General features: G+C 57.5%; 2 protein-coding genes across 6 annotated transcripts; both read left to right on the top strand.

Moving 5' to 3' along the window:
• Positions 1–1,110: 1,110 nt before the first annotated feature.
• On the top strand, positions 1,111–23,836 carry LOC136787492 (maestro heat-like repeat-containing protein family member 7). Of its 5 annotated transcripts, none has more exons than XM_066984774.1 (19): positions 1,111–1,895; positions 2,509–2,579; positions 2,774–2,902; positions 3,043–3,122; positions 16,861–16,984; positions 17,275–17,364; positions 17,451–17,555; positions 17,777–17,954; positions 18,681–18,787; positions 19,150–19,299; positions 19,517–19,671; positions 20,033–20,171; positions 20,453–20,590; positions 20,835–21,011; positions 21,412–21,567; positions 21,837–21,938; positions 22,148–22,250; positions 22,489–22,548; positions 22,852–23,835. In XM_066984774.1, the coding sequence occupies exons 1-19, from the start codon at positions 1,514–1,516 to the stop codon at positions 22,977–22,979; spliced, it is 2,574 nt and encodes an 857-aa protein (XP_066840875.1). In that variant the 5' UTR covers positions 1,111–1,513; the 3' UTR covers positions 22,980–23,835. The 5 variants fall into 5 exon arrangements, with proteins under 5 accessions (XP_066840875.1, XP_066840877.1, XP_066840878.1 ...); XM_066984775.1 differs by lacking the exons at positions 1,111–1,895; positions 2,509–2,579; positions 2,774–2,902; positions 3,043–3,122 and adding exons at positions 14,375–15,455; positions 16,069–16,139; positions 16,334–16,462; positions 16,603–16,682 and having other exon boundaries at positions 22,852–23,830; XM_066984776.1 differs by lacking the exon at positions 17,275–17,364 and having other exon boundaries at positions 22,852–23,836.
• Positions 5,186–10,111, top strand: LOC136787500 (maestro heat-like repeat-containing protein family member 6). The gene is made up of 10 exons (XM_066984800.1): positions 5,186–5,666; positions 5,884–6,038; positions 6,320–6,458; positions 6,740–6,877; positions 7,122–7,298; positions 7,699–7,854; positions 8,124–8,225; positions 8,435–8,537; positions 8,776–8,835; positions 9,139–10,111. Exons 1-10 carry the CDS (start codon positions 5,487–5,489, stop codon positions 9,264–9,266), a joined length of 1,338 nt encoding a protein of 445 aa, XP_066840901.1. The 5' UTR covers positions 5,186–5,486; the 3' UTR covers positions 9,267–10,111.
• Positions 23,837–25,314: the final 1,478 nt, after the last annotated feature.

Below are 25,314 nucleotides of genomic sequence, written 5' to 3'. Positions count from 1 at the left end.
AGAGACATTTAATGCCTTTGTCGCCTCTGTCTTCAAGAGCAGTGATGGGCTCTGGGACCCAAGGGGCCCAGAGTTGGAGGGCCGTGACTGCAGTAACAAAAACCTCCCAGCCAAGCCCACCCTGGATGCATATGAGTCTATGGGGCCTGAGGGGATTCATCCCAGGGTTCTCAGAGGGCCGACTAATCCTCGTCGCGTTCTACAACTTCCTCGCGAAGGGGAGTGGAGAGGCAGGTGACCTATTCAGCGTAAACAGCAGTGATAGGACCCGCGGGAATGGTGTTAAGCTGAGGCGGGGGAAGCTTAGGCTGGACATCAGGAAGAGGTTCTTCACCGAGAGGGTGGTCGCATGGTGGAACAGGCTCCCCAGGGACGTAGTCACTGCACCAACCCTGTCTGAATTTAAGAAGCGATTGGACTGTGCACTTAGTCACACGGTCTAAACTTTGGGCAGACCTGTGCGGTGCCAAGAGTTGGACTAGATGGTCCTTATGGGTCCCTTCCAACTCGGGATATTCTACGATTCTATGATTCTATGATAATGTCCTTGTGAGACCTCTCTCAATTATTTTTCAATGGTCTTGGGAGCCCAGAGAGGTCCAAGTTGACACTAGGCTGGCAATCGTTGTGACAGCTTTCAAGAAGGGCAAGAAAGAAGAGCCTGATAATTACGGACCTGCCAGTCTCTCTTCAGAGCCTAGTAAAAATATGGAGAAAACTGTCCTGGGCGTTACTGAAAAACACCTGAAAGACAACGCAGTCATTGGTCACAGCCTACCAAGGTTCATGAGGGGAAAGTCCTGTTTAACAAACTTAATTTCCTTTTATGACAACATCACCCATCTAGTTGACCAAGGGAAGCCAGGTTTTGGATTTCCATCAAGTTTTCAATACTGTTTCTCTCAGTATCCTTCTGGACAAAATGTCCGTTGTACAGCTAGATAAATACATGCTGTTTAGGGTGAAAAATTGGCTGATGCCAGGTGAGCAAGGTGGAGATAAATTAACTTGGCTACAACGCTAATGATGAGCTTTGCGCAGTGGCCAATTGCTGGCTGGCTTGAGGCGCGTGTCTCGGGGCGCCTTCTGCTCGAGAGCCATCAGGAGACCGTGTCTTTCATCCCTTCAGGTCTGCCCCTTTCCAGCTCGGGATATTCTAGGATTCCAAGTGTGGCGCCCAGCATTTGGCCTTGAATGCCACGCAGCTGGATGCGGCCCGTCGATCCAGCCTGTCCGGATCCCTCTGCAGAGCCTTCCTGCCCTCAAGCGGATCAACCCTCCTGCCCAGCTTGGTGCCGCCCGCGAACGTACGGCGCCCGGACGCCCGGGACCCACCCAGCCCAGGCGCGTGTCACACTGGGACCCTTTGTGACATCACCTGATGACACCCCAGGGGTCCGCCTTATAAGAGTGCAGCCGTGGCTCGGACCCTCAGTGTCGGTGCACGGCAGTGACGGACAGGGCAGGAGCACAGGGCCTTCGAGGAGTCCCCGAGCACAGCCCACGTCCCGCAATGCCGCAACCGCCCGCCCACAGGAGCCGCCGTTTTATCCTGAAGGGCCGTGTTCGCAAGCCAAAGTCTCCTTCTGAATCCGATGAGGAGGGAGGCATGCCCCCCAAGAAGCCCAGGCTGGCCTGGCAGGAGACCTGGTCTTCTGAGGGCAGCAGCCGGCCAGCAGAGGACAGCTTGCTGGCAGAGGGCAGCAGCCCGGCCGCGGAAAGCAGCCCGGCAGCGGAAAGCAGCCCGGCAGCGGAAAGCAGCCCGGCAGCGGAAAGCAGCCCGGCCGCGGAAAGCAGCCCGGCAGCGGAAAGCAGCCCGGCCGCGGAAAGCAGCCCGGCCGCGGAAAGCAGCCCGGCAGCGGACAGCAAGGACGAGTCGCAGCTGCTGGATCCCAGTGAGTCAGGGTCACGGGGATGGGGTGGGGAGGGTTGGGGACAGCGAGACCCCTGCTTGACTCCAGGACTCCTTTCCTGGCTAACCCGGCGGGTGGGCCCGACGGTGCTGAGCTTCCTCCACAGCACCACAGAATCCCAGGACGCTTTGGGCTGGGGGGGACGTCAGCGATCACGACGCCTCCCCCCAGCCCAGGCTGCCCAAAGCCCACCCAGCCTGGCCGTGGGCAGCGCCAGGGAGGGGGCACCGCAGCCTGCGCCAGGGCCTCACCACCCTGGGCGTGAAGGATAGAAATCCCTCCCTGCCCGAAAGAAACCTGCCCTCTTTTAGGTTAAAGCCGTCACCCCTTGTCCTGTCGCTGCGCTCCCTGATGAAGATCCCCCCCAGCTTTCCTGGAGGCCCCTTTGGGCACTGGGAGGCCCCAGCAAGGTCCCCCCGCAGCCTTCTCCAGGCTCCACAAGCCCAGCTCCCTCAGCCTCTCTTCCCAGCAGAGCTCCTGCAGCCTCTGGGCATCCTCGCGGCCTCCCCACGTCCTTCTGGGGCTGGGGCCCTTCCTCTCCTCACTCCTGCATTCAGCCCCTCTCTGCAGCACTCTTTGCTTTCCTCCTTTCCAGATAAGGCATGGAAACTGTGCAAAGATTCGGCCATGGAATTCATCGAGGCTTATGTCCGCGGCACAGAAAAGGTAACGGCAACCGCTTGCATCGCAGCCGTGCTCCTGGCGCTGCCACGGCTCTGCTGCGGGGCTGCTGGAGGGCTGCTGGCTGGGCAGAGCCGTGGCCTCCGGGCGTCCCACACAGCTCCAGACCCCTCAAGGCTTTGGTCCTGCTGGCCGTGGGTGTCCCCCTAACGCTCTGTTGGTGTCTTTGTGGCTGCCAGGACAAGGAGGCGCAGAAGATGCTGTTCCTCAGCAAAATCTGCGCTCTGTGCAGAACTGTTTCGGAGAAGGGCTTGACGCTGGACTTGCATGCCTTCTGCCGCAAAAATAAGCTGGTGGAGAACATCATGGTGAGAGGATGTGCGGCGGGTTGGGGAAGGGGCAAGACCCCCGGCACCAGCCCCCTGGGAGGCCGGGGCTGGGGCAGCGCTGGCTCTGCTGGTGCTGGGTGCCGGCGGCTGCAAGGTCTCATCCCGCTTGTGCTCTGCAGGCGCTGCTGGAAAAGGAGCCCATGGACAGCTTGAACACAGAATTTCGGCAGAAGGCCATGGAGACCATCGCCATCCTCAGGTGAGTGCCCAGCCCCTGGTTGGGCCAGCACATCCCCAGGGCAATGTCCTGGTGGCCCTGAAGCTGGCAGGGAGGCTGCCCGTCCCTCCCAGGGATGCCTGGCCAAGGGAGGTCCGTGTCCTCCTTCATAAGCCTCGAGGCACTGCGTCCAACAGGCTCCTCTCTCTCTCTCCCTCAGCAACACCGTGGTGACAGCACTGGATGGCAAAAAGGAGAGTCTCCGGCATGCGTGCTACAGGAGCGTCTTCTTTCTGCCTCCGGAGTCGGATGTGCCAGAGACAGAAAGAGCGCTCTACACCAAGGTATGTGCTGGGCGAGGTACCGGCACCCCCAGTCCTGCTGAGCTGCTGCCTTGCTTCCCCGTGCTGAGACAACTGGAGACCAGTGCAGGGCCGGGGCCCAGATTTGCTTTCCCAGCCTCATCCCTTCTTCCCCTTCCCCTTCCCTGGCCTGATCCAGTGCTGCAGGAGGTCTGCACGCAGCAGCTTTTTAGCCCCAAAGCCACCCCTGGGCTCCAGAGGGGCTCAGAGCCAGCTCCTGGGGCTGAGAAGGGCCACAGAAATAATTCAGTGATCATCTGTCCTCCTTGCAGACTATGAATGCCATGGACCCCATGCTGGCGGCCTTCGTACGCAACTGTCCCACCGCCAGCATCAGCGCAGAGTTGCAGAATATCTTGGAGGTTTGGCATTTGCAAAGAATTTCCAAAGAATCCTCTCAGGTCACATTTGCAGACCCCTGTCAGCCCAGCAACTTCTCTCCTTGCAGGTGCTGCTGGACTTTGCAGGCTCCAGAAACTCAACTGTGCGTGAGAGAGCTGTGACGAGGATTGAGAGGCTGAGTGATTTCATCCTGTCGTATTTTGTGGCCGACGTAAGGAACAAGGAACCCTCCACCCTTTCCTGCATGCCAGAGAATCCTCCTTTGCCCCTGCTCTTCCGTCCCCAGGCCCTGCTCTCTCAGGGGCCGGCTCTGCCTCCACTAAGCCCTTTGTCTCTCCTCCCTCCCTCCCCCAGATCTCAGACTACAATGAAAAACACAAGGACAGCCACGATGATCCCAGAGAGCTCTACATCCCCATCCTGGGCCAGCTGCTGGGCCACCTCTTCATTGTCAGCAGTGGCAAAGATTCCGTCAGTTGCACAGCTTTGGGTGCTCTTTTTCGCTTCTACGAAATCATCTCAGATGGAAGAGGTAAGAGAAGGTGTGGTGGGCAGCGTCCGTCTGCACACAGACATCTGCTGGTATGTCTGCTTCTTTTCCCCGAGTATTGTGAAGGATTGTTCTTTTGCTTGGTGGAGGCTGTCCATGAAAGTCTGCCAGGGTCCCTGACCTCCTCTGCTCCTCACAGCAGCTTCCCGCAGGACTCTGGCTATCGTTTTCCACAGAAGCTAAACGCTCACCTCATGTCCAGGAGCAGTTCTCTGCTGCTGTCCTTCTCAACCCTCCCCAGCTCACCTACCACGCCGTTTCGCGGTATTCCCCAGTCTAAGCCATCAATCGATTGCCACTTCCCAAACCACATCTTCCCTGAGGAGTGAACAGCAGAGCCAGCCGTGCATCACCAGGGATGGTGACGCCCTCCAGAATTCTCCTTGACTGTTTGCTCCCTGCCGTCTTGCAAGCAGATGGCAGGGAGCTTCCTGCACATCCCGACCCCGAGCAGAAGGGGTCTGTGACACGCTGCTACCCCCACGGCACCCAGCGCCATTGCTTCTCCTCCTTCTGCATCATCCCTGAGGTCCCTCTTGCTCCCAGCAGCCGTCACCCTGTGCTTTACATCCCTGCCCACCGCTCTCCTCACCTACTGAGGGGTCTGAGCCTCCCTCCTCAGCCATTCCTAGTGAAAGTGCTTTTCACCATTTGGCAAGCTTGTTGGCAAAGATGCTCTTCCCTACTGACTCTTCGGTGTTCCCCCTGTTTAGAATGCTCGCTGACAAAGGACATGGAAAATTACGCAGAGAGACGCAAGAATTTGAAGGATACAGCATTTCCTTTCACTGTAATGTCCACTCCCTGTGATATTGCCAAGGTAATGAGCTCTGGCCTTGCTGGGAATCTTGTCCGTAGCATCAGCAGGCAACTCGTGTGAGCAAAGGGGTCCAGAACCGCTGGGGCTGGCACGGCCTCCCTCGCCCTGGTGAGAGGGTTCCTCTTGTCCCGAAGCTGGGGCTATGCGAAGGCTGCTCCCCTGTGTCCCGGCAGCAGCTCCAGCCCTCCTGGCCACCAGCAAGCCCTGGTTACCTGCAGGGCCAGCACTCTGTCCCCGTACGCCCCATCCTCACTCCCTCCCCCTGAGGGCCCTCTCTCCGGAGCTGCCCTTGCTGCTCAGCTAAGCAGCACCCTTGGGACACTCAGTGCGGCATGTCCTCCCTCCCCTCCTCCTTCCCACAGGCGTTTGGAGGATACCTCTTCCCTTCTGAGAGGCTGGACATCATCCTCACAGCCCTTGAAGCTTTACCAGACTCCAGCATCCATGACAAGCAGGGCGCCTGCAGCGTGCTGGACACAGCCTTGGAGGACCCCAAGTACTGGCTGACAGATGTAAGTGGCCTGTGGCCATTGCCCTGCCCTTGAGCTCTTTCAGGCGTTGTTCCTCCATCCCTCCCTCCCTCCTTGCCTCCCTCGCACATCGAGGTCTCTTGGGCTCCAGAAGCCACGTGAAGGCAGCAGAGAGCAATGGAAGGGGCCAAGGTTTCAGTGGCAGCTGTGGAAATGGCTGCAGTCCGGTGGACACACCATTCCCACCTTGTCCCCCCAGGTGCCAATGATCATGGAGCGCATCAGAAAAAACCTGGACAGCATCCACACGGCATCAGCGCGGCGCTGCCTGGACTCCCTGCTTCTCCAGCTGACCAACCTGATGTCCAGGGAAGAAGTCAAGAACCTGCTGCAGTTCTCCCCGCCAAGTGACAGGTCAGCAGCCTGTCACTCCACCAGCACAGCCCTCCATCCCACCCATGTTTTCCAGCCCCACTGGGCCAGCCAGGGCTGCAGCAGCCCAGCTGTCCAAGGCAGCCCAGAGCCCCCCTGCCCCCAGGGAACGCCAGCTCAGACCCTTCCTGCTTGCCCAGGCTGGGCCCCCAGCGCTCCCCAAGTCACAGGGGCTGCAGGACAGCCTGGGTCCTACGGGGCTGGCCCGGGCCGTGGCCCTGCGGCTGAGGCAGCCCCACTGACAGAGTATTCTGTGCTTGCAGCACTGCCCTGGGCATGTGGGAGGTGGTCCTGGCAATGCCGCAGACCTTGCAGAAGGTTTTAAACGCGCTGATGGAAGACTTGCCACTGCGCAACTGGTGCACCGCGGTCACAGAAGACACCTGCATCCGTCGCTTGGCTGTGAGTTCCCAGATGAAACCTTGCTCCCAGCAGGGCTGCGCGTGGCCCTTCAGGCACACAGGCACAGCCCTGTCCCCATCTACCCCCAACCCGCCAGCTCCCCCAGGGCGTACGGACACATCGTCCCTGGGGCCGGCAGGGCCGGCAAGCCCCCGTAACCAGCCGCGCCTGGTGCCTTTGGTGCCAGCTCGCGCTGCTCCATCCCTGCCCAAAGGCGGGAGAAGAAGAGGCTGCAGGGAGCCCTGCAGGCCCTGCCAGGCTCCCCCTGCTCTTTCTTGCAGATGCTGGCCCAGAATCACGTTTCGGAAGAGGAGTTTGGTAACCCAGTGCACCTGCAGAGTTACCTGAAGCACCCAAGCCCAGCGATGCGCTTGATGGCTCTCAAAGGGCTCTCCACCGTGTCAGAGAGCCCTGAGAAGGTGAGCGGGCCATCGTCAAGCAAAGCCATGTTGGCAGCCTGGGGCTTTGCTCTTCTGCCCTCCCGTCCCTCCCCGTTGCTCTCCCCGCATCCCTGTAGTGCGCCCGCGGCCACTGCTTGCAGGAGGCGATTGCCATGCCAGCTGCCAGGAAGCAAGGCAGGAGGCTGGTGCTCAGGAACCAGAGCCCTTTGCCCAGGGTGGTCTCTCACGGCTTCACGGAAGGGAAACTGTGTCTTTCCTACAGGCAAGAAAAATTCAGGTCGTGCTGCCAGACATCCTGGAGGCCCTGCAGGACACCAACGCAGACGTCGTGCTGAAGGCCCTGCTTGTGCTGCGGAACGTGATGGCTCGTGTGGAGAGGAGAGAGGCCGGTCGCACGGCTCTGCAGCTGGCTGAGAAGCTCCTGCCACTCTTTGACCACGTAAGTGTGCTGCGGGAGCCCGAGCCCTCAGCTGGGCCCCCTGTAATGAGGGCTGCCCTTCAGCCCGGCCCTGTGGGCAGCACTCAGGCAGGGCCTCGCCAGTCTCCTCGTCAGCCCAGCCGCTGGGGAGCTCTGCTTGGACATGGCTGGTGCGGCCGGTGGCGAAAGCGGGGTGGCTGGCGGGCAGCCTGTGCTGGCAACCGACTGCGTTGCCTTTCACGGGCACCAGGCCTTGCAGCTGCCCCGGCAGGGCTGCTGAGCAGCTCCTCTGGGAAGGATCCAGCGCCGAAGCATCTCCCAGTTCTGCGATCTCCCTTCGCGTCAGCCACGCTAATGCCCCTGCTCCCCATGGGCGGGCAGCAGCTGTTGCTGAAATTCATCCTGTCCTCCTCCCTGCCAGGAGTCCAGCCAGGTGCGGGAGCACTCCATCTGCCTCTTCCAAGCCGTGACGGAGGCTGTGCTGCGGCAAAGGAAGAGGGCACTGAAGAGGACAGTGCACAGCAGCCTTCTCCCACTCTACTTTCGGATGAGAGACCAGAGTGAGAGCGTAGCAAAGGTACAGATCTCAGAGCTGACCAGTTACGTGGGCGAGGGTGTGCCGACACCACAGGGATGCTCTGGGGGATCCCTGGCCGGCAGCGTGAGCTGCCTCCGATGGCGGCTGTCCCGTGTCCTTGCCCTGGCCATGGAACCCCGTGCACGCCGTCCCCCACCACAGCCTCCCGGAACGCGCTGGGAAAGGCTCGCAGCCCTGCCAAGAGGAGGGGACAGAGGGTCTCCTTCCCAAGGCTGTGCTGCCATGTCCCAACCTCTGCTGCTCCACAGGCCTCTGGGGAAGCTCTCGTCGTCGCTGCAGAGTTTCTGCGACGCAAAGAACTCAAGCACTTGGCCCAGACAAAACAGACCTGCAGGATCGGGGAGTGCTTGGTAAGGACGACCCCACAGGCCCCAGCCCCAGCTGGGCAAACGTGCCCGGCCAGAGCCCGCTGCCTGCAGCCGCATCCTCGCTCCCTTCCTTCCAGCACAGAGCCCCAGGGGGCTCTTCTGCAGGCCCCTCTGCCCTCCCTGCCCCCAGGATGCTGGAGGAGACCCTGGGGAGGGTCTGCAAGCCCCGTGACCTTGTGTTCTCTCTCCAGCTGCAGCAGGACGGAGGCAGAGTAGAAGAATACCTGCAGCAGAGCCAGCCCTACCTGCAGGACTCCCAGACCGTCTTGCGACTTGAGGCCGTCAGGTTCATTGGTGAGCCCAGCCCCTGGGTCCCTCTTTGGGCAGCCTTTGGCAGCCCCAGGCACTGCCCTGGCAGCGAGGCGCAGCCCTGTTGCCCCCAGAGCCCCCCGACTGGGCCCTTGCTCCAGCCCCCCTCGGGCAATGACCTTGCTGGGGTGCAGGAGGGGGCACAGCCTGGCTGGCCAGGCCAGGGGCTGCGCTGCTGGGAGCGTGCTGGGGAGCGGGGCTCTGATGGGAACTCTGTGTCTAGGGCTTGCTGCGCGCTACTCCGGGGACCAGAGCGAGGAGAAGCAGAATGAAATCATCAGCGGTGAGTGAGGGCAGTGGTGTGTGTGCTAGGGCTGGGGGGACAGGGGCAGAGGCCCCCATGCCTTGCCCTGCTCCAGGGAAATGCTTCGGGGCGGAGGAGCAACGCAGGCATAGGAAGGAGGGAGAGGAGACGGGGGAGCCCGGCATGTCAGGGAATGCCCTCCCAGCCTGGAGTTGGGCAGTGCTGCTGAAAGGGTTGAGTGTCGAAAGGGAAGAGTCGAGTGGGGCTGGCATGGTCTGCAGGGGATGCCTGGGGATCTCTGCAAGGAGTGGGTTTTCATCTCTGCTCTTCTTTCTTTGGCAGTCCTCCGGTCTTCAGGGAAGGATGTGGAACCCATGGTCAGATGCCTGGCAGCTCAGACCATCATGATCCTGGCGTCAAGGCGTAACAGAACGTCAGGACGGAGATTTCGACAGCTGTGGTGCTGCTAGCCACGCAGCACTCCTCAAAACATCAATATATATCTTAATAGAACCGGGTTCTTGTCTCATTATTCCAGCAGCTCCTTCCAAGTGACTCGGTGCCGTGACGCTGAGCTAACTTGGAGGCTACCAAGGACGTCTTTTCCCTGGGCCCGGTGACTGCTTGGTGCCTACTCAATGAAAGAGTCACAGAACCGCTGCGGTTGGAAAAGGCCCTTCAGCTCAAGTCCAGCCGTCAGCTAACACTACCAGGCCCACCACAAAAGCACGGCCCTTAGCACCAAGTCCACACATTTCTTTAATAGCTCCAGGCCACATTTGGAAGAGGCTTCCAGGCTTCTGGGTTTGCCCTGAGCAGCCCCTTTTGTTACTGTGCTGCTAGCAGGGAGGCCAGCTGTGACCCGGGGCTGCACATTGCCTGCTGCTGCCTGCAGCCACAGGGATGTCACTGTAGAGACAACAGGAGTGTCACCAACATACATGAGATCTGAGGGCTTATCCAGGGACAAGAATCACAATGTGGAAGCCGAAAGAGAGCAGCAGTGAAAAGGCCACGTCCTGCTGCTGGCCATGGCCACGGCTCCAGGGAAGCAGCAGCCCCGACCCAAAGGCAGCAGAGAGGCAGAGCCCAGCGGGCAGTGAGGTGGAGCCCCGAGGGCCACCGGGGCTGCTCCTCCATGTGGCAGCTGGGCTCTTGGACCCGAGCCCCTCCTGCATGCTGGAGCTGCTCCCCCAGCTCCAGAGGAGATGGGAAGAGATGGCAGCTGAGACCAGTGAAGTTCTGATGCTTTCTTTATTTTCGTTATCTCTACTGGAAGCCTCGTTCTAAAGGAAAATGAAAGAATGAGGGGAAAAAAAAGAATAATTAGTAGAAAGGAGAAGGAGAAGAAGAAGGAGAAGAAGAAGAAGGAGAAGAAGAAGAAGAAGAAGAAGAAGAAGAAGAAAGAAGAAGAAGAAGAAGAAGAAGAAGAAGAAGAAGAAGAAGAAGAAGAAGAAGAAGAAGAAGAAGGAGAAGAAGAAGAAGGAGAAATCAAATCATAGTACCTGGGAAATAATAATAAAGAAAAATAAGTACAGGAAATCGTCCAATGTGATTTTTCAGATAACCTGTGATTATCTGAATCACAGAGGCACAATGCAATGCTTTTTGCCTTCTACCACTACAGCACAGTATGTAGGACTGTCCCGTACTCTGTGCATTGACCTGACGGGTCATTTCACACTATTTACTTTCATATCCCTGTTGGAAGGGGATGATTCACAAACTGGGGTAAGCTGATGGGTTCTGCCTCAGCCCTTTGAAGTGTCCTGCTCTTGAGTCTTTCAGCCTGAGATTGCCACAGATGACCCCTGATGGTAAATGGCTGTTCAGCTGCTAACTAGGAATAAGGGAGAGTATATTGGGTCTTCCAGTGGCCATTTCAACTTTAGGTGAATCCCAAGAACCCACTGAACAAGGGTGTTGTCTTTGAAGGGGTCTCATGTGTTGGGCTGGGCTGGCGTTATTGGGACAAAGACCACTGCTGGCAGTGGACATGCTCTGGTATCTCCACCTGGCTCCATCTGCATCCTCCAAAGGGCTCTGGTCTCTCGCATGTCCTGCTTGCTTACTGTCTTGACAGCAGAGCTCTGCCTGAATACCCAGTAATTTCTTTAGTACTTGGGTAAAAGAGCAACTACTCGTCACCTCAAATGTTTCAATCCTCTTTATAAAACATTACACGCTTTGTGTGTAATTTCTATCATGAAGAAATGTGAATTTTCAGGATGTATATTCATCGCTGGAGAAGAAATCCTGAAGTTCACCTGTACTTGCATTGTCATCGCTTTGTCTAGCATGGTGTGCTCCCTCACCTTCCAGGCACATCCACAAGTTTTGATTAAACAGACCCTGCTGAATGTCCCCTTTCCAGCCGCCTGTCTGGACCTATGCACTTCCCTTGGTTCTCCTGGTTTGCCCTCCCCTTACTCTTTGATCATTAGACTGCTCTCACAGACCCAGTTGCTGCTTTGAGCTTCAGGTAGAAGCAGCCCAGCTTGTCCATCTATCAGCAGTCTGTCTAATTGTTTCCTTACCAAGATCCTCATCATTTCTCATTGAGTTCATATGATATGGATTAATAATAACACTATCATTTTTAATTGCCTGTCTATCAGTATAAAATACTTCTACAGTCATTCTTTTGTGAAGGTAAACGTCACAGGAGGCATACACGATGAGCTTGCTTTGTTTTCTGGATAATTGCAGCGTGTTTTCACGTTCTTTGGCTGGAAATAGGAAAAACCCTTCTGCACCTGAGTGCAGCCAGGTGTCTAAGGAAAGCAGGTGGGAGCTGGTGCAAAGGAGCTGTAACATCCAGCTGCAGACTTTGGTGCAGAAGTGTGGTGTAAGGAAAAGTGGTGCAAGCACCAAGTAGACAATGGGAGAAATGTCAGGGCTGGGGTGGGGAGGAGCAAGGTTGTCCATGCAGTGTCAGATCTCAAGAGTCTGCTTTTCCTATCTATGCAGTTCCCCAAAGGAGACACCCTGGATCAATATCAATTAGTGAACTGAAATGCTCCAAACCGAAATTAAACTAAACGCACCCTTTAAGATGAGAAAAAAATTTTATTAGGTGCTCTTTGAAATCTTCCTCCTTAACTACACCATGAAAGCTCTCCAATTAGCTGTACAAGTCTTGAACAAAACTATGTAAGAAGCGTTAGGAGTTTCTTCATTTTAATGAGTTCCACGGTGTATTTTGGTGCTGAATTTATGAAGCTCAGGTACCGAGAGGAGAATGATGCAAGCGATTGAGAAAGTAAAGTCAGAAGAAAAAGCTGAAGTGACTTGGAGTGTTAACGGGCCCCGCTGAGGGCCGTTACTAAGAGAGTCTCCCCAAGAACTTGTTAGAGCAGATAATTGGAGGCCATGATTACAGATAGTCAAAGGCACTGTGATGAGAAATATTTTGATGAAGCAGGAGGGCCAAGGCCTGATACCAGCTACTGGAGGGGAGATCCTGCACACCCATGTCTGGTTCGGGGCTCTTCCTGGGGTCTGTGGGATGTGGTGGGCAGTGTGATGCCAAAAGAAGAACACTGTGCTGTGGTTTAACCCGGCCGGCAGCTGAACCCCACACAGCCGTTCGCCCACCTTCCCCCCTCCCTCTCTGGGATAGGGGAGAGAAACGGGAAAGTGAAGCCTGTGAGTTGAGATAAAGACAGTTTATTAAGACAGGAAAATAATAATAACAATAATAATAATAATAATAATAATAGTACTCCTACCAATAATGTGTATGAAACAAGTGATGCACAGTGCAATTGCCCACCACCCGCTGACCGATGCCCAGCCTATCCCCGAGCAGCCGGCCCCCCACCCCGGCCAGCCACCCCCATATATTGTTTAGCATGACGCCAGATGGTATGGAATACCCCTTTGGCCAGTTTGGGTCAGCTGTCCTGGGTCTGTCCCCTCCCAGCTCCTGCTGCACCCCCAGCCTGCTCGCTGGCAGGACAGAGCGAGAAGCCGAAAAGGCCTTGGCCTGGTGTAAACACTGCTCTGCGACAATCACAACATCAGCATGTTACCAGCGCTCTTCTCAGCCTAATCCAAAACATAGCACCCTACCAGCTCCTGTGAGGAAAATTAACTGTGTCCTAACTGGAACCAGGACAACATAGGCAAAAATAATCTGAGAGGCCACAGCCCCATGGGACGTGGTGATCGGCGGCCATCTTGGCCATGGCAATCAGGAAGCAGTTGAGTTTAAAATCTTTGGTGACAGGAGGAAAACTGCCACAAAACCTGCTTTTGGCAGGGGGGTTGGACCCGATGGTCTCTTGAGGTCCCTTCCAACCCCTCCAGTTCTGTGAACTCTGGACACGGGGAGGGCAGACTTCAGGCTGCTGAGGGAACTAGTTGGGAAGGTCCCCTGAGAAGCTGCTTGGGAAGGTATCGGGGTCCATCTTTTTAAGCACCACCTCCTAAGAGCACAGGAGCAGGCGATTCCAAAATGTCGGAAGTCAAGCAGGCGGGGCAGAAGGCCAGCTTGGCTGAGCAGGGATCTTCTTCTAGAGCTTAAGGGGAAAAAGAAAGCGTGTGGCCACTGGAAGCGAGGTCGGGTGACGTGGCAGGGCTACAGAGGTGCTGTTCGCCTCTGTCGGGAGAAAATTCGTGCGGCCAAAGCTCAGAGGTGAAGCTGGCTAGTACTGTGGGCGACAACACAGACATATAAATATATATATATATAAATATATGTATTGAATATGTTAACAGCAAAAGGAGGACTAGAGGAAACATCGGTCCGTTACTTGATGAGGCTGGTCACCTCACAAGCAGGGACACAGGTGAAGCAGAGACATTTAATGCCTTTGTCGCCTCTGTCTTCAAGAGCAGTGATGGGCTCTGGGACCCAAGGGGCCCAGAGTTGGAGGGCCGTGACTGCAGTAACAAAAACCTCCCAGCCAAGCCCACCCTGGATGCATATGAGTCTATGGGGCCTGAGGGGATTCATCCCAGGGTTCTCAGAGGGCCGACTAATCCTCGTCGCGTTCTACAACTTCCTCGCGAAGGGGAGTGGAGAGGCAGGTGACCTATTCAGCGTAAACAGCAGTGATAGGACCTGCGGGAATGGTGTTAAGCTGAGGCGGGGGAAGCTTAGGCTGGACATCAGGAAGAGGTTCTTCACCGAGAGGGTGGTCGCATGGTGGAACAGGCTCCCCAGGGACGTAGTCACTGCACCAACCCTGTCTGAATTTAAGAAGCGATTGGACTGTGCACTTAGTCACACGGTCTAAACTTTGGGCAGACCTGTGCGGTGCCAAGAGTTGGACTAGATGGTCCTTATGGGTCCCTTCCAACTCGGGATATTCTACGATTCTATGATTCTATGATAATGTCCTTGTGAGACCTCTCTCAATTATTTTTCAATGGTCTTGGGAGCCCAGAGAGGTCCAAGTTGACACTAGGCTGGCAATCGTTGTGACAGCTTTCAAGAAGGGCAAGAAAGAAGAGCCTGATAATTACGGACCTGCCAGTCTCTCTTCAGAGCCTAGTGAAAATATGGAGAAAACTGTCCTGGGCGTTACTGAAAAACACCTGAAAGACAACGCAGTCATTGGTCACAGCCTACCAAGGTTCATGAGGGGAAAGTCCTGTTTAACAAACTTAATTTCCTTTTATGACAACATCACCCATCTAGTTGACCAAGGGAAGCCAGGTTTTGGATTTCCATCAAGTTTTCAATACTGTTTCTCTCAGTATCCTTCTGGACAAAATGTCCGTTGTACAGCTAGATAAATACATGCTGTTTAGGGTGAAAAATTGGCTGATGCCAGGTGAGCAAGGTGGAGATAAATTAACTTGGCTACAACGCTAATGATGAGCTTTGCGCAGTGGCCAATTGCTGGCTGGCTTGAGGCGCGTGTCTCGGGGCGCCTTCTGCTCAAGAGCCATCAGGAGACCGTGTCTTTCATCCCTTCAGGTCTGCCCCTTTCCAGCTCGGGATATTCTAGGATTCCAAGTGTGGCGCCCAGCATTTGGCCTTGAATGCCACGCAGCTGGATGCGGCCCGTCGATCCAGCCTGTCCGGATCCCTCTGCAGAGCCTTCCTGCCCTCAAGCGGATCAACCCTCCTGCCCAGCTTGGTGCCGCCCGCGAACGTACGGCGCCCGGACGCCCGGGACCCACCCAGCCCAGGCGCGTGTCACACTGGGACCCTTTGTGACATCACCTGATGACACCCCAGGGGTCCGCCTTATAAGAGTGCAGCCGTGGCTCGGACCCTCAGTGTCGGTGCACGGCAGTGACGGACAGGGCAGGAGCACAGGGCCTTCGAGGAGTCCCCGAGCACAGCCCACGTCCCGCAATGCCGCAACCGCCCGCCCACAGGAGCCGCCGTTTTATCCTGAAGGGCCGTGTTCGCAAGCCAAAGTCTCCTTCTGAATCCGATGAGGAGGGAGGCATGCCCCCCAAGAAGCCCAGGCTGGCCTGGCAGGAGACCTGGTCTTCTGAGGGCAGCAGCCGGCCAGCAGAGGACAGCTTGCTGGCAGAGGGCAGCAGCCCGGCCGCGGAAAGCAGCCCGGCAGCGGAAAGCAGCCCGGCAGCGGAAAGCAGCCCGGCAGCGGAAAGCAGCCCGGCAGCGGAAAGCAGCCCGGCAGCGGAAAGCAGCCCGGCAGCGGACAGCAAGGACGAGTCGCAGCTGCTGGATCCCAGTGAGTCAGGGTCACGGGGATGGGGTGGGGAGGGTTGGGGACAGCGAGACCCCTGCTTGACTCCAGGACTCCTTTCCTGGCTAACCCGGCGGGTGGGCCCGACGGTGCTGAGCTTCCTCCACAGCACCACAGAATCCCAGGACGCTTTGGGCTGGGGGGGACGTCAGCGATCACGACGCCTCCCCCCAGCCCAGGCTGCCCAAAGCCCACCCAACCTGGCCGTGGGCAGCGCCAGGGAGGGGGCACCGCAGCCTGCGCCAGGGCCTCACCACCCTGGGCGTGAAGGATAGAAATCCCTCCCTGACCGAAAGAAACCTGCCCTCTTTTAGGTTAAAGCCGTCACCCCTTGTCCTGTCGCTGCACTCCCTGATGAAGATCCCCCCCAGCTTTCCCGGAGGCCCCTTTGGGCACTGGGAGGCCGCAGCGAGGTCCCCCCGCAGCCTTCTCCGGGCTCCACAAGCCCAGCTCCCTCAGCCTCTCTTCCCAGCAGAGCTCCTGCAGCCTCTGGGCATCCTCGCGGCCTCCCCACGTCCTTCTGGGGCTGGGGCCCTTCCTCTCCTCACTCCTGCATTCAGCCCCTCTCTGCAGCACTCTTTGCTTTCCTCCTTTCCAGATAAGGCAAGGAAACTGTGCAAAGACACATCCGTGGAATTCATCGAGGCTTATGTCCGCGGCACAGAAAAGGTAACGGCAACCGCTTGCATCGCAGCCGTGCTCCTGGCGCTGCCACGGCTCTGCTGCGGGGCTGCTGGAGGGCTGCTGGCTGGGCAGAGCCGTGGCCTCCGGGCGTCCCACACAGCTCCAGACCCCTCAAGGCTTTGGTCCTGCTGGCCGTGGGTGTCCCCCTAACGCTCTGTTGGTGTCTTTGTGGCTGCCAGGACAAGGAGGCGCAGAAGATGCTGTTCCTCAGCAAAATCTGCGCTCTGTGCAGAACTGTTTCGGAGAAGGGCTTGACGCTGGACTTGCATGCCTTCTGCCGCAAAAATAAGCTGGTGGAGAACATCATGGTGAGAGGATGTGCGGCGGGTTGGGGAAGGGGCAAGACCCCCGGCACCAGCCCCCTGGGAGGCCGGGGCTGGGGCAGCGCTGGCTCTGCTGGTGCTGGGTGCCGGCGGCTGCAAGGTCTCATCCCGCTTGTGCTCTGCAGGCGCTGCTGGAAAAGGAGCCCATGGACAGCTTGCGCACAGAATTTCGGCAGAAGGCCATGGAGACCATCGCCGTCCTCAGGTGAGTGCCCAGCCCCTGGTTGGGCCAGCACATCCCCAGGGCAATGTCCTGGTGGCCCTGAAGCTGGCAGGGAGGCTGCCCGTCCCTCCCAGGGATGCCTGGCCAAGGGAGGTCCGTGTCCTCCTTCATAAGCCTCGAGGCACTGCGTCCAACAGGCTCCTCTCTCTCTCTCCCTCAGCAACACCGTGCCGAGAGCACTGCACGGCAAAAAGGAGAGTCTCCGGAACGCGTGCTACAGGAGCGTCTTCTTTCTGCCTCCGGAGTCGGATGTGCCAGAGAGAAAAAGAGCGCTCTACACCAAGGTATGTGCTGGGCGAGGTACCGGCACCCCCAGTCCTGCTGAGCTGCTGCCTTGCTTCCCCGTGCTGAGACAACTGGAGACCAGTGCAGGGCCGGGGCCCAGATTTGCTTTCCCAGCCTCATCCCTTCTTCCCCTTCCCCTTCCCTGGCCTGATCCTGTGCTGCAGGAGGTCTGCACGCAGCAGCTTTTTAGCCCCAAAGCCACCCCTGGGCTCCAGAGGGGCTCAGAGCCAGCTCCTGGGGCTGAGAAGGGCCACAGAAATAATTCAGTGATCATCTGTCCTCCTTGCAGACTATGAATGCCATGGACCCCATGCTGGCGGCCTTCGTACGCAACTGTCCCACCGCCAGCATCAGCGCAGAGTTGCAGAATATCTTGGAGGTTTGGCATTTGCAAAGAATTTCCAAAGAATCCTCTCAGGTCACATTTGCAGACCCCTGTCAGCCCAGCAACTTCTCTCCTTGCAGGTGCTGCTGGACTTTGCTGGCTCCAAAAACTCATCTGTGTGTGAGAGAGCTGTGACGAGGATTGAGAGGCTGAGTGACTTCATCCTCTCACATTTTGTGGCCAAGGTAAGGAACAAGGAATTCCCGACCCTTTCGTGCATCCCAGAGCATCCTGCCACTCAGGGGTGCCTGCGAGGCAAGCCTGGGTGCATGTGAGGGCCTCAGCACCCTGAAGCAAGGCTCTTCGTCCCTCCTTTGCCCCTGCTCTTCCCTCCCCAGGCCCTGCTCTCTCAGGGGCCGGCTCTGCCTCCACTAAGCCCTTTGTCTCTCCTCCCTCCCTCCCCCAGATCTCAGACTACAATGAAAAACACAAGGACAGCCACAAAGATCTCAGAAAGCTCTACATCCCCATCCTGGGCCAGCTGCTGGGCCACCTCTTCATTGTCAGCTGTGGCACAGATTCCGTCAGTTGCACAGCTTTTGATGCTCTTTTTCGCTTCTACAAAATCATCTCAGATGGAAGAGGTAAGAGAAGGTGTGGTGGGCAGCGTCCGTCTGCACACAGACATCTGCTGGTATGTCTGCTTCTTTTCCCCGAGTATTGTGAAGGATTGTTCTTTTGCTTGGTGGAGGCTGTCCATGAAAGTCTGCCAGGGTCCCTGACCTCCTCTGCTCCTCACAGCAGCTTCCCGCAGGACTCTGGCTATCGTTTTCCACAGAAGCTAAACGCTCACCTCATGTCCAGGAGCAGTTCTCTGCTGCTGTCCTTCTCAACCCTCCCCAGCTCACCTACCACGCCGTTTCGCGGTATTCCCCAGTCTAAGCCATCAATCGATTGCCACTTCCCAAACCACATCTTCCCTGAGGAGTGAACAGCAGAGCCAGCCGTGCATCACCAGGGATGGTGACGCCCTCCAGAATTCTCCTTGACTGTTTGCTCCCTGCCGTCTTGCAAGCAGATGGCAGGGAGCTTCCTGCACATCCCGACCCCGAGCAGAAGGGGTCTGTGACACGCTGCTACCCCCACGGCACCCAGCGCCATTGCTTCTCCTCCTTCTGCATCATCCCTGAGGTCCCTCTTGCTCCCAGCAGCCGTCACCCTGTGCTTTACATCCCTGCCCACCACTCTCCTCAGCATGGGTCTGAGCCTCCCTCCTCAGCCATTCCTAGTGAAAGTGCTTTTCACCATTTGGCAAGCTTGTTGGCAAAGATGCTCTTCCCTACTGACTCTTCGGTGTTCCCCCTGTTTAGAATGCTCGCTGACAAAGGACATGGAAAATTACGCAGAGACACACAAGAGTTTGAAGGATGCGACATTTCCATTGATTGTAATGTCCTTTCCCTGTGAGATTGCCGAGGTAATGAGCTCTGGCCTTGCTGGGAATCTTGTCCGTAGCATCAGCAGGCAACTCGTGTGAGCAAAGGGGTCCAGAACCGCTGGGGCTGGCACGGCCTCCCTCGCCCTGGTGAGAGGGTTCCTCTTGTCCCGAAGCTGGGGCTATGCGAAGGCTGCTCCCCTGTGTCCCGGCAGCAGCTCCAGCCCTCCTGGCCACCAGCAAGCCCTGGTTACCTGCAGGGCCAGCACTCTGTCCCCGTACGCCCCATCCTCACTCCCTCCCCCTGAGGGCCCTCTCTCCGGAGCTGCCCTTGCTGCTCAGCTAAGCAGCACCCTTGGGACACTCAGTGCGGCATGTCCTCCCTCCCCTCCTCCTTCCCACAGGCGTTTGGAGGATACCTCTTCCCTTCTGAGAGGCTGGACATCATCCTCACAGCCCTTGAAGCTTTACAAGACTCCAGCGTCCATGACAAGCAGGGCGCCTGCAGCGTGCTGGACACAGCCTTGGAGGACCCCAAGTACTGGCTGACAGATGTAAGTGGCCTGTGGCCATTGCCCTGCCCTTGAGCTCTTTCAGGCGTTGTTCCTCCATCCCTCCCTCCCTCCTTGCCTCCCTCGCACATCGAGGTCTCTTGGGCTCCAGAAGCCACGTGAAGGCAGCAGAGAGCAATGGAAGGGGCCAAGGTTTCAGTGGCAGCTGTGGAAATGGCTGCAGTCCGGTGGACACACCATTCCCACCTTGTCCCCCCAGGTGCCAACGATCATGGAGCGCATCAGGAAAAACCTGGACAGCATCCACACGGCATCAGCGCGGCGCTGCCTGGACTCCCTGCTTCTCCAGCTGACCAACCTGATGTCCAGGGAAGAAGTCAAGAACCTGCTGCAGTTCTCTCCGCCAAGTGACAGGTCCTGGCCTTAACATCCTTGAGGGCTTGTTCCACGTCGGGAGATGCACCTGGAGACTCTCTGCTTGCCAGAGCCATGGCAAACGGCAGGGCATCCCCAAGGAGCACAGCCCTCCATCCCACCAACGTGTTCCAGCCCCACTGGGCCAGCCAGGGCTGCAGCAGCCCAGCTGTCCAAGGCAGCCCAGAGCCCCCCTGCCCCCAGGGAACGCCAGCTCAGACCCTTCCTGCTTGCCCAGGCTGGGCCCCCAGCGCTCCCCAAGTCACAGGGGCTGCAGGACAGCCTGGGTCCTACGGGGCTGGCCCGGGCCGTGGCCCTGCGGCTGAGGCAGCCCCACTGACAGAGTATTCTGTGCTTGCAGCACTGCCCTGGGCATGTGGGAGGTGGTCCTGGCAATGCCACAGACCTTGGAGAAGGTTTTAAACGCGCTGATGGAAGACTTGCCACTGCGCAACTGGTGCACCGCGGTCACAGAAGACACCTGCATCCGTCGCTTGGCTGTGAGTTCCCAGATGAAACCTTGCTCCCAGCAGGGCTGCGCGTGGCCCTTCAGGCACACAGGCACAGCCCTGTCCCCATCTACCCCCAACCTGCCAGCTCCCCCAGGGCGTACGGACACATCGTCCCTGGGGCCGGCAGGGCCGGCAAGCCCCCGTAACCAGCCGCGCCTGGTGCCTTTGGTGCCAGCTCGCGCTGCTCCATCCCTGCCCAAAGGCGGGAGAAGAAGAGGCTGCAGGGAGCCCTGCAGGCCCTGCCAGGCTCCCCCTGCTCTTTCTTGCAGATGCTGGCCCAGAATCACGTTTCGGAAGAGGAGTTTGGTAACCCAGTGCACCTGCAGAGTTACCTGAAGCACCCAAGCCCAGCGATGCGCTTGATGGCTCTCAAAGGGCTCTCCACCGTGTCAGAGAGCCCTGAGAAGGTGAGCGGGCCATCGTCAAGCAAAGCCATGTTGGCAGCCTGGGGCTTTGCTCTTCTGCCCTCCCGTCCCTCCCCGTTGCTCTCCCCGCATCCCTGTAGTGCGCCCGCGGCCACTGCTTGCAGGAGGCGATTGCCATGCCAGCTGCCAGGAAGCAAGGCAGGAGGCTGGTGCTCAGGAACCAGAGCCCTTTGCCCAGGGTGGTCTCTCACGGCTTCACGGAAGGGAAACTGTGTCTTTCCTACAGGCAAGAAAAATTCAGGTCGTGCTGCCAGACATCCTGGAGGCCCTGCAGGACACCAACGCAGACGTCGTGCTGAAGGCCCTGCTTGTGCTGCGGAACGTGATGGCTCGTGTGGAGAGGAGAGAGGCCGGTCGCACGGCTCTGCAGCTGGCTGAGAAGCTCCTGCCACTCTTTGACCACGTAAGTGTGCTGCGGGAGCCCGAGCCCTCAGCTGGGCCCCCTGTAATGAGGGCTGCCCTTCAGCCCGGCCCTGTGGGCAGCACTCAGGCAGGGCCTCGCCAGTCTCCTCGTCAGCCCAGCCGCTGGGGAGCTCTGCTTGGACATGGCTGGTGCGGCCGGTGGCGAAAGTGGGGTGGCTGGCGGGCAGCCTGTGCTGGCAACCGACTGCGTTGCCTTTCACGGGCACCAGGCCTTGCAGCTGCCCCGGCAGGGCTGCTGAGCAGCTCCTCTGGGAAGGATCCAGCGCCGAAGCATCTCCCAGTTCTGCGATCTCCCTTCGCGTCAGCCACGCTAATGCCCCTGCTCCCCATGGGCGGGCAGCAGCTGTTGCTGAAATTCATCCTGTCCTCCTCCCTGCCAGGAGTCCAGCCAGGTGCGGGAGCACTCCATCTGCCTCTTCCAAGCCGTGACGGAGGCTGTGCTGCGGCAAAGGAAGAGGGCACTGAAGAGGACAGTGCACAGCAGCCTTCTCCCACTCTACTTTCGGATGAGAGACCAGAGTGAGAGCGTAGCAAAGGTACAGATCTCAGAGCTGACCAGTTACGTGGGCGAGGGTGTGCCGACACCACAGGGATGCTCTGGGGGATCCCTGGCCGGCAGCGTGAGCTGCCTCCGATGGCGGCTGTCCCGTGTCCTTGCCCTGGCCATGGAACCCCGTGCACGCCGTCCCCCACCACAGCCTCCCGGAACGCGCTGGGAAAGGCTCGCAGCCCTGCCAAGAGGAGGGGACAGAGGGTCTCCTTCCCAAGGCTGTGCTGCCATGTCCCAACCTCTGCTGCTCCACAGGCCTCTGGGGAAGCTCTCGTCGTCGCTGCAGAGTTTCTGCGACGCAAAGAACTCAAGCACTTGGCCCAGACAAAACAGACCTGCAGGATCGGGGAGTGCTTGGTAAGGACGACCCCACAGGCCCCAGCCCCAGCTGGGCAAACGTGCCCGGCCAGAGCCCGCTGCCTGCAGCCGCATCCTCGCTCCCTTCCTTCCAGCACAGAGCCCCAGGGGGCTCTTCTGCAGGCCCCTCTGCCCTCCCTGCCCCCAGGATGCTGGAGGAGACCCTGGGGAGGGTCTGCAAGCCCCGTGACCTTGTGTTCTCTCTCCAGCTGCAGCAGGACGGAGGCAGAGTAGAAGAATACCTGCAGCAGAGCCAGCCCTACCTGCAGGACTCGCAGACCGTCTTGCGACTTGAGGCCGTCAGGTTCATTGGTGAGCCCAGCCCCTGGGTCCCTCTTTGGGCAGCCTTTGGCAGCCCCAGGCACTGCCCTGGCAGCGAGGCGCAGCCCTGTTGCCCCCAGAGCCCCCCGACTGGGCCCTTGCTCCAGCCCCCCTCGGGCAATGACCTTGCTGGGGTGCAGGAGGGGGCACAGCCTGGCTGGCCAGGCCAGGGGCTGCGCTGCTGGGAGCGTGCTGGGGAGCGGGGCTCTGATGGGAACTCTGTGTCTAGGGCTTGCTGCGCGCTACTCCGGGGACCAGAGCGAGGAGAAGCAGAATGAAATCATCAGCGGTGAGTGAGGGCAGTGGTGTGTGTGCTAGGGCTGGGGGGACAGGGGCAGAGGCCCCCATGCCTTGCCCTGCTCCAGGGAAATGCTTCGGGGCGGAGGAGCAACGCAGGCATAGGAAGGAGGGAGAGGAGACGGGGGAGCCCGGCATGTCAGGGAATGCCCTCCCAGCCTGGAGTTGGGCAGTGCTGCTGAAAGGGTTGAGTGTCGAAAGGGAAGAGTCGAGTGGGGCTGGCATGGTCTGCAGGGGATGCCTGGGGATCTCTGCAAGGAGTGGGTTTTCATCTCTGCTCTTCTTTCTTTGGCAGTCCTCCGGTCTTCAGGGAAGGATGTGGAACCCATGGTCAGATGCCTGGCAGCTCAGACCATCATGATCCTGGCGTCAAGGCGTAACAGAACGTCAGGACGGAGATTTCGACAGCTGTGGTGCTGCTAGCCACGCAGCACTCCTCAAAACATCAATATATATCTTAATAGAACCGGGTTCTTGTCTCATTATTCCAGCAGCTCCTTCCAAGTGACTCGGTGCCGTGACGCTGAGCTAACTTGGAGGCTACCAAGGACGTCTTTTCCCTGGGCCCGGTGACTGCCTGGTGCCTACTCAATGAAAGAGTCACAGAACCGCTGCGGTTGGAAAAGGCCCTTCAGCTCAAGTCCAGCCGTCAGCTAACACTACCAGGCCCACCACAAAAGCACGGCCCTTAGCACCAAGTCCACACATTTCTTTAATAGCTCCAGGCCACATTTGGAAGAGGCTTCCAGGCTTCTGGGTTTGCCCTGAGCAGCCCCTTTTGTTACTGTGCTGCTAGCAGGGAGGCCAGCTGTGACCCGGGGCTGCACATTGCCTGCTGCTGCCTGCAGCCACAGGGATGTCACTGTAGAGACAACAGGAGTGTCACCAACATACATGAGATCTGAGGGCTTATCCAGGGACAAGAATCACAATGTGGAAGCCGAAAGAGAGCAGCAGTGAAAAGGCCACGTCCTGCTGCTGGCCATGGCCACGGCTCCAGGGAAGCAGCAGCCCCGACCCAAAGGCAGCAGAGAGGCAGAGCCCAGCGGGCAGTGAGGTGGAGCCCCGAGGGCCACCGGGGCTGCTCCTCCATGTGGCAGCTGGGCTCTTGGACCCGAGCCCCTCCTGCATGCTGGAGCTGCTCCCCCAGCTCCAGAGGAGATGGGAAGAGATGGCAGCTGAGACCAGTGAAGTTCTGATGCTTTCTTTATTTTCGTTATCTCTACTGGAAGCCTCGTTCTAAAGGAAAATGAAAGAATGAGGGGAAAAAAAAGAATAATTAGTAGAAAGGAGAAGGAGAAGAAGAAGGAGAAGAAGAAGAAGAAGAAGAAGAAGAAGAAGAAGAAGAAGAAGAAGAAAGAAGAAGAAGAAGGAGAAATACCTGGGAAATAATAATAAAGAAAAATAAGTACAGGAAATCGTCCAACGTGATTTTTCAGATAACCTGTGATTATCTGAATCACAGAGGCACAATGCAATGCTTTTTGCCTTCTACCACTACAGCACAGTATGTAGGACTGTCCCGTACTCTGTGCATTGACCTGACGGGTCATTTCACACTATTTACTTTCATATCCCTGTTGGAAGGGGATGATTCACAAACTGGGGTAAGCTGATGGGTTCTGCCTCAGCCCTTTGAAGTGTCCTGCTCTTGAGTCTTTCAGCCTGAGATTGCCACAGATGACCCCTGATGGTAAATGGCTGTTCAGCTGCTAACTAGGAATAAGGGAGAGTATATTGGGTCTTCCAGTGGCCATTTCAACTTTAGGTGAATCCCAAGAACCCACTGAACAAGGGTGTTGTCTTTGAAGGGGTCTCATGTGTTGGGCTGGGCTGGCGTTATTGGGACAAAGACCACTGCTGGCAGTGGACATGCTCTGGTATCTCCACCTGGCTCCATCTGCATCCTCCAAAGGGCTCTGGTCTCTCGCATGTCCTGCTTGCTTACTGTCTTGACAGCAGAGCTCTGCCTGAATACCCAGTAATTTCTTTAGTACTTGGGTAAAAGAGCAACTACTCGTCACCTCAAATGTTTCAATCCTTTTTATAAAACATTACACGCTTTGTGTGTAATTTCTATCATGAAGAAATGTGAATTTTCAGGATGTATATTCATCGCTGGAGAAGAAATCCTGAAGTTCACCTGTACTTGCATTGTCATCGCTTTGTCTAGCATGGTGTGCTCCCTCACCTTCCAGGCACATCCACAAGTTTTGATTAAACAGACCCTGCTGAATGTCCCCTTTCCAGCCGCCTGTCTGGACCTATGCACTTCCCTTGGTTCTCCTGGTTTGCCCTCCCCTTACTCTTTGATCATTAGACTGCTCTCACAGACCCAGTTGCTGCTTTGAGCTTCAGGTAGAAGCAGCCCAGCTTGTCCATCTATCAGCAGTCTGTCTAATTGTTTCCTTACCAAGATCCTCATCATTTCTCATTGAGTTCATATGATATGGATTAATAATAACACTATCATTTTTAATTGCCTGTCTATCAGTATAAAATACTTCTACAGTCATTCTTTTGTGAAGGTAAACGTCACAGGAGGCATACACGATGAGCTTGCTTTGTTTTCTGGATAATTGCAGCGTGTTTTCACGTTCTTTGGCTGGAAATAGGAAAAACCCTTCTGCACCTGAGTGCAGCCAGGTGTCTAAGGAAAGCAGGTGGGAGCTGGTGCAAAGGAGCTGTAACATCCAGCTGCAGACTTTGGTGCAGAAGTGTGGTGTAAGGAAAAGTGGTGCAAGCACCAAGTAGACAA

Source organism: Anser cygnoides, chromosome 29 (genome assembly GCF_040182565.1).
Source record: "Anser cygnoides isolate HZ-2024a breed goose chromosome 29, Taihu_goose_T2T_genome, whole genome shotgun sequence".
Taxonomy (NCBI): Eukaryota; Metazoa; Chordata; class Aves; order Anseriformes; family Anatidae; genus Anser; species Anser cygnoides.
This window is presented reverse-complemented; position numbering and strand designations above follow the sequence as displayed.

What these genes read in the sequence shown, in the direction of transcription:
- LOC136787492 (XM_066984774.1), top strand. Translation starts at nt 1,514, where the DNA reads ATGCCGCAACCGCCCGCCCACAGGAGCCGCCGTTTTATCCTGAAGGGC. An exon ending in TCTCACATTTTGTGGCCAAG is followed by an intron (nt 17,556 to 17,776) that starts GTAAGGAACAAG and finishes TCCCTCCCCCAG; the next exon opens with ATCTCAGACTACAATGAAAA. An exon ending in TGTCAGAGAGCCCTGAGAAG is followed by an intron (nt 20,591 to 20,834) that starts GTGAGCGGGCCA and finishes TCTTTCCTACAG; the next exon opens with GCAAGAAAAATTCAGGTCGT.
- LOC136787500 (XM_066984800.1), top strand. Translation starts at nt 5,487, where the DNA reads ATGTCCTCCCTCCCCTCCTCCTTCCCACAGGCGTTTGGAGGATACCTC. An exon ending in CCTGCATCCGTCGCTTGGCT is followed by an intron (nt 6,459 to 6,739) that starts GTGAGTTCCCAG and finishes TCTTTCTTGCAG; the next exon opens with ATGCTGGCCCAGAATCACGT. An exon ending in TCCTGCCACTCTTTGACCAC is followed by an intron (nt 7,299 to 7,698) that starts GTAAGTGTGCTG and finishes CCTCCCTGCCAG; the next exon opens with GAGTCCAGCCAGGTGCGGGA.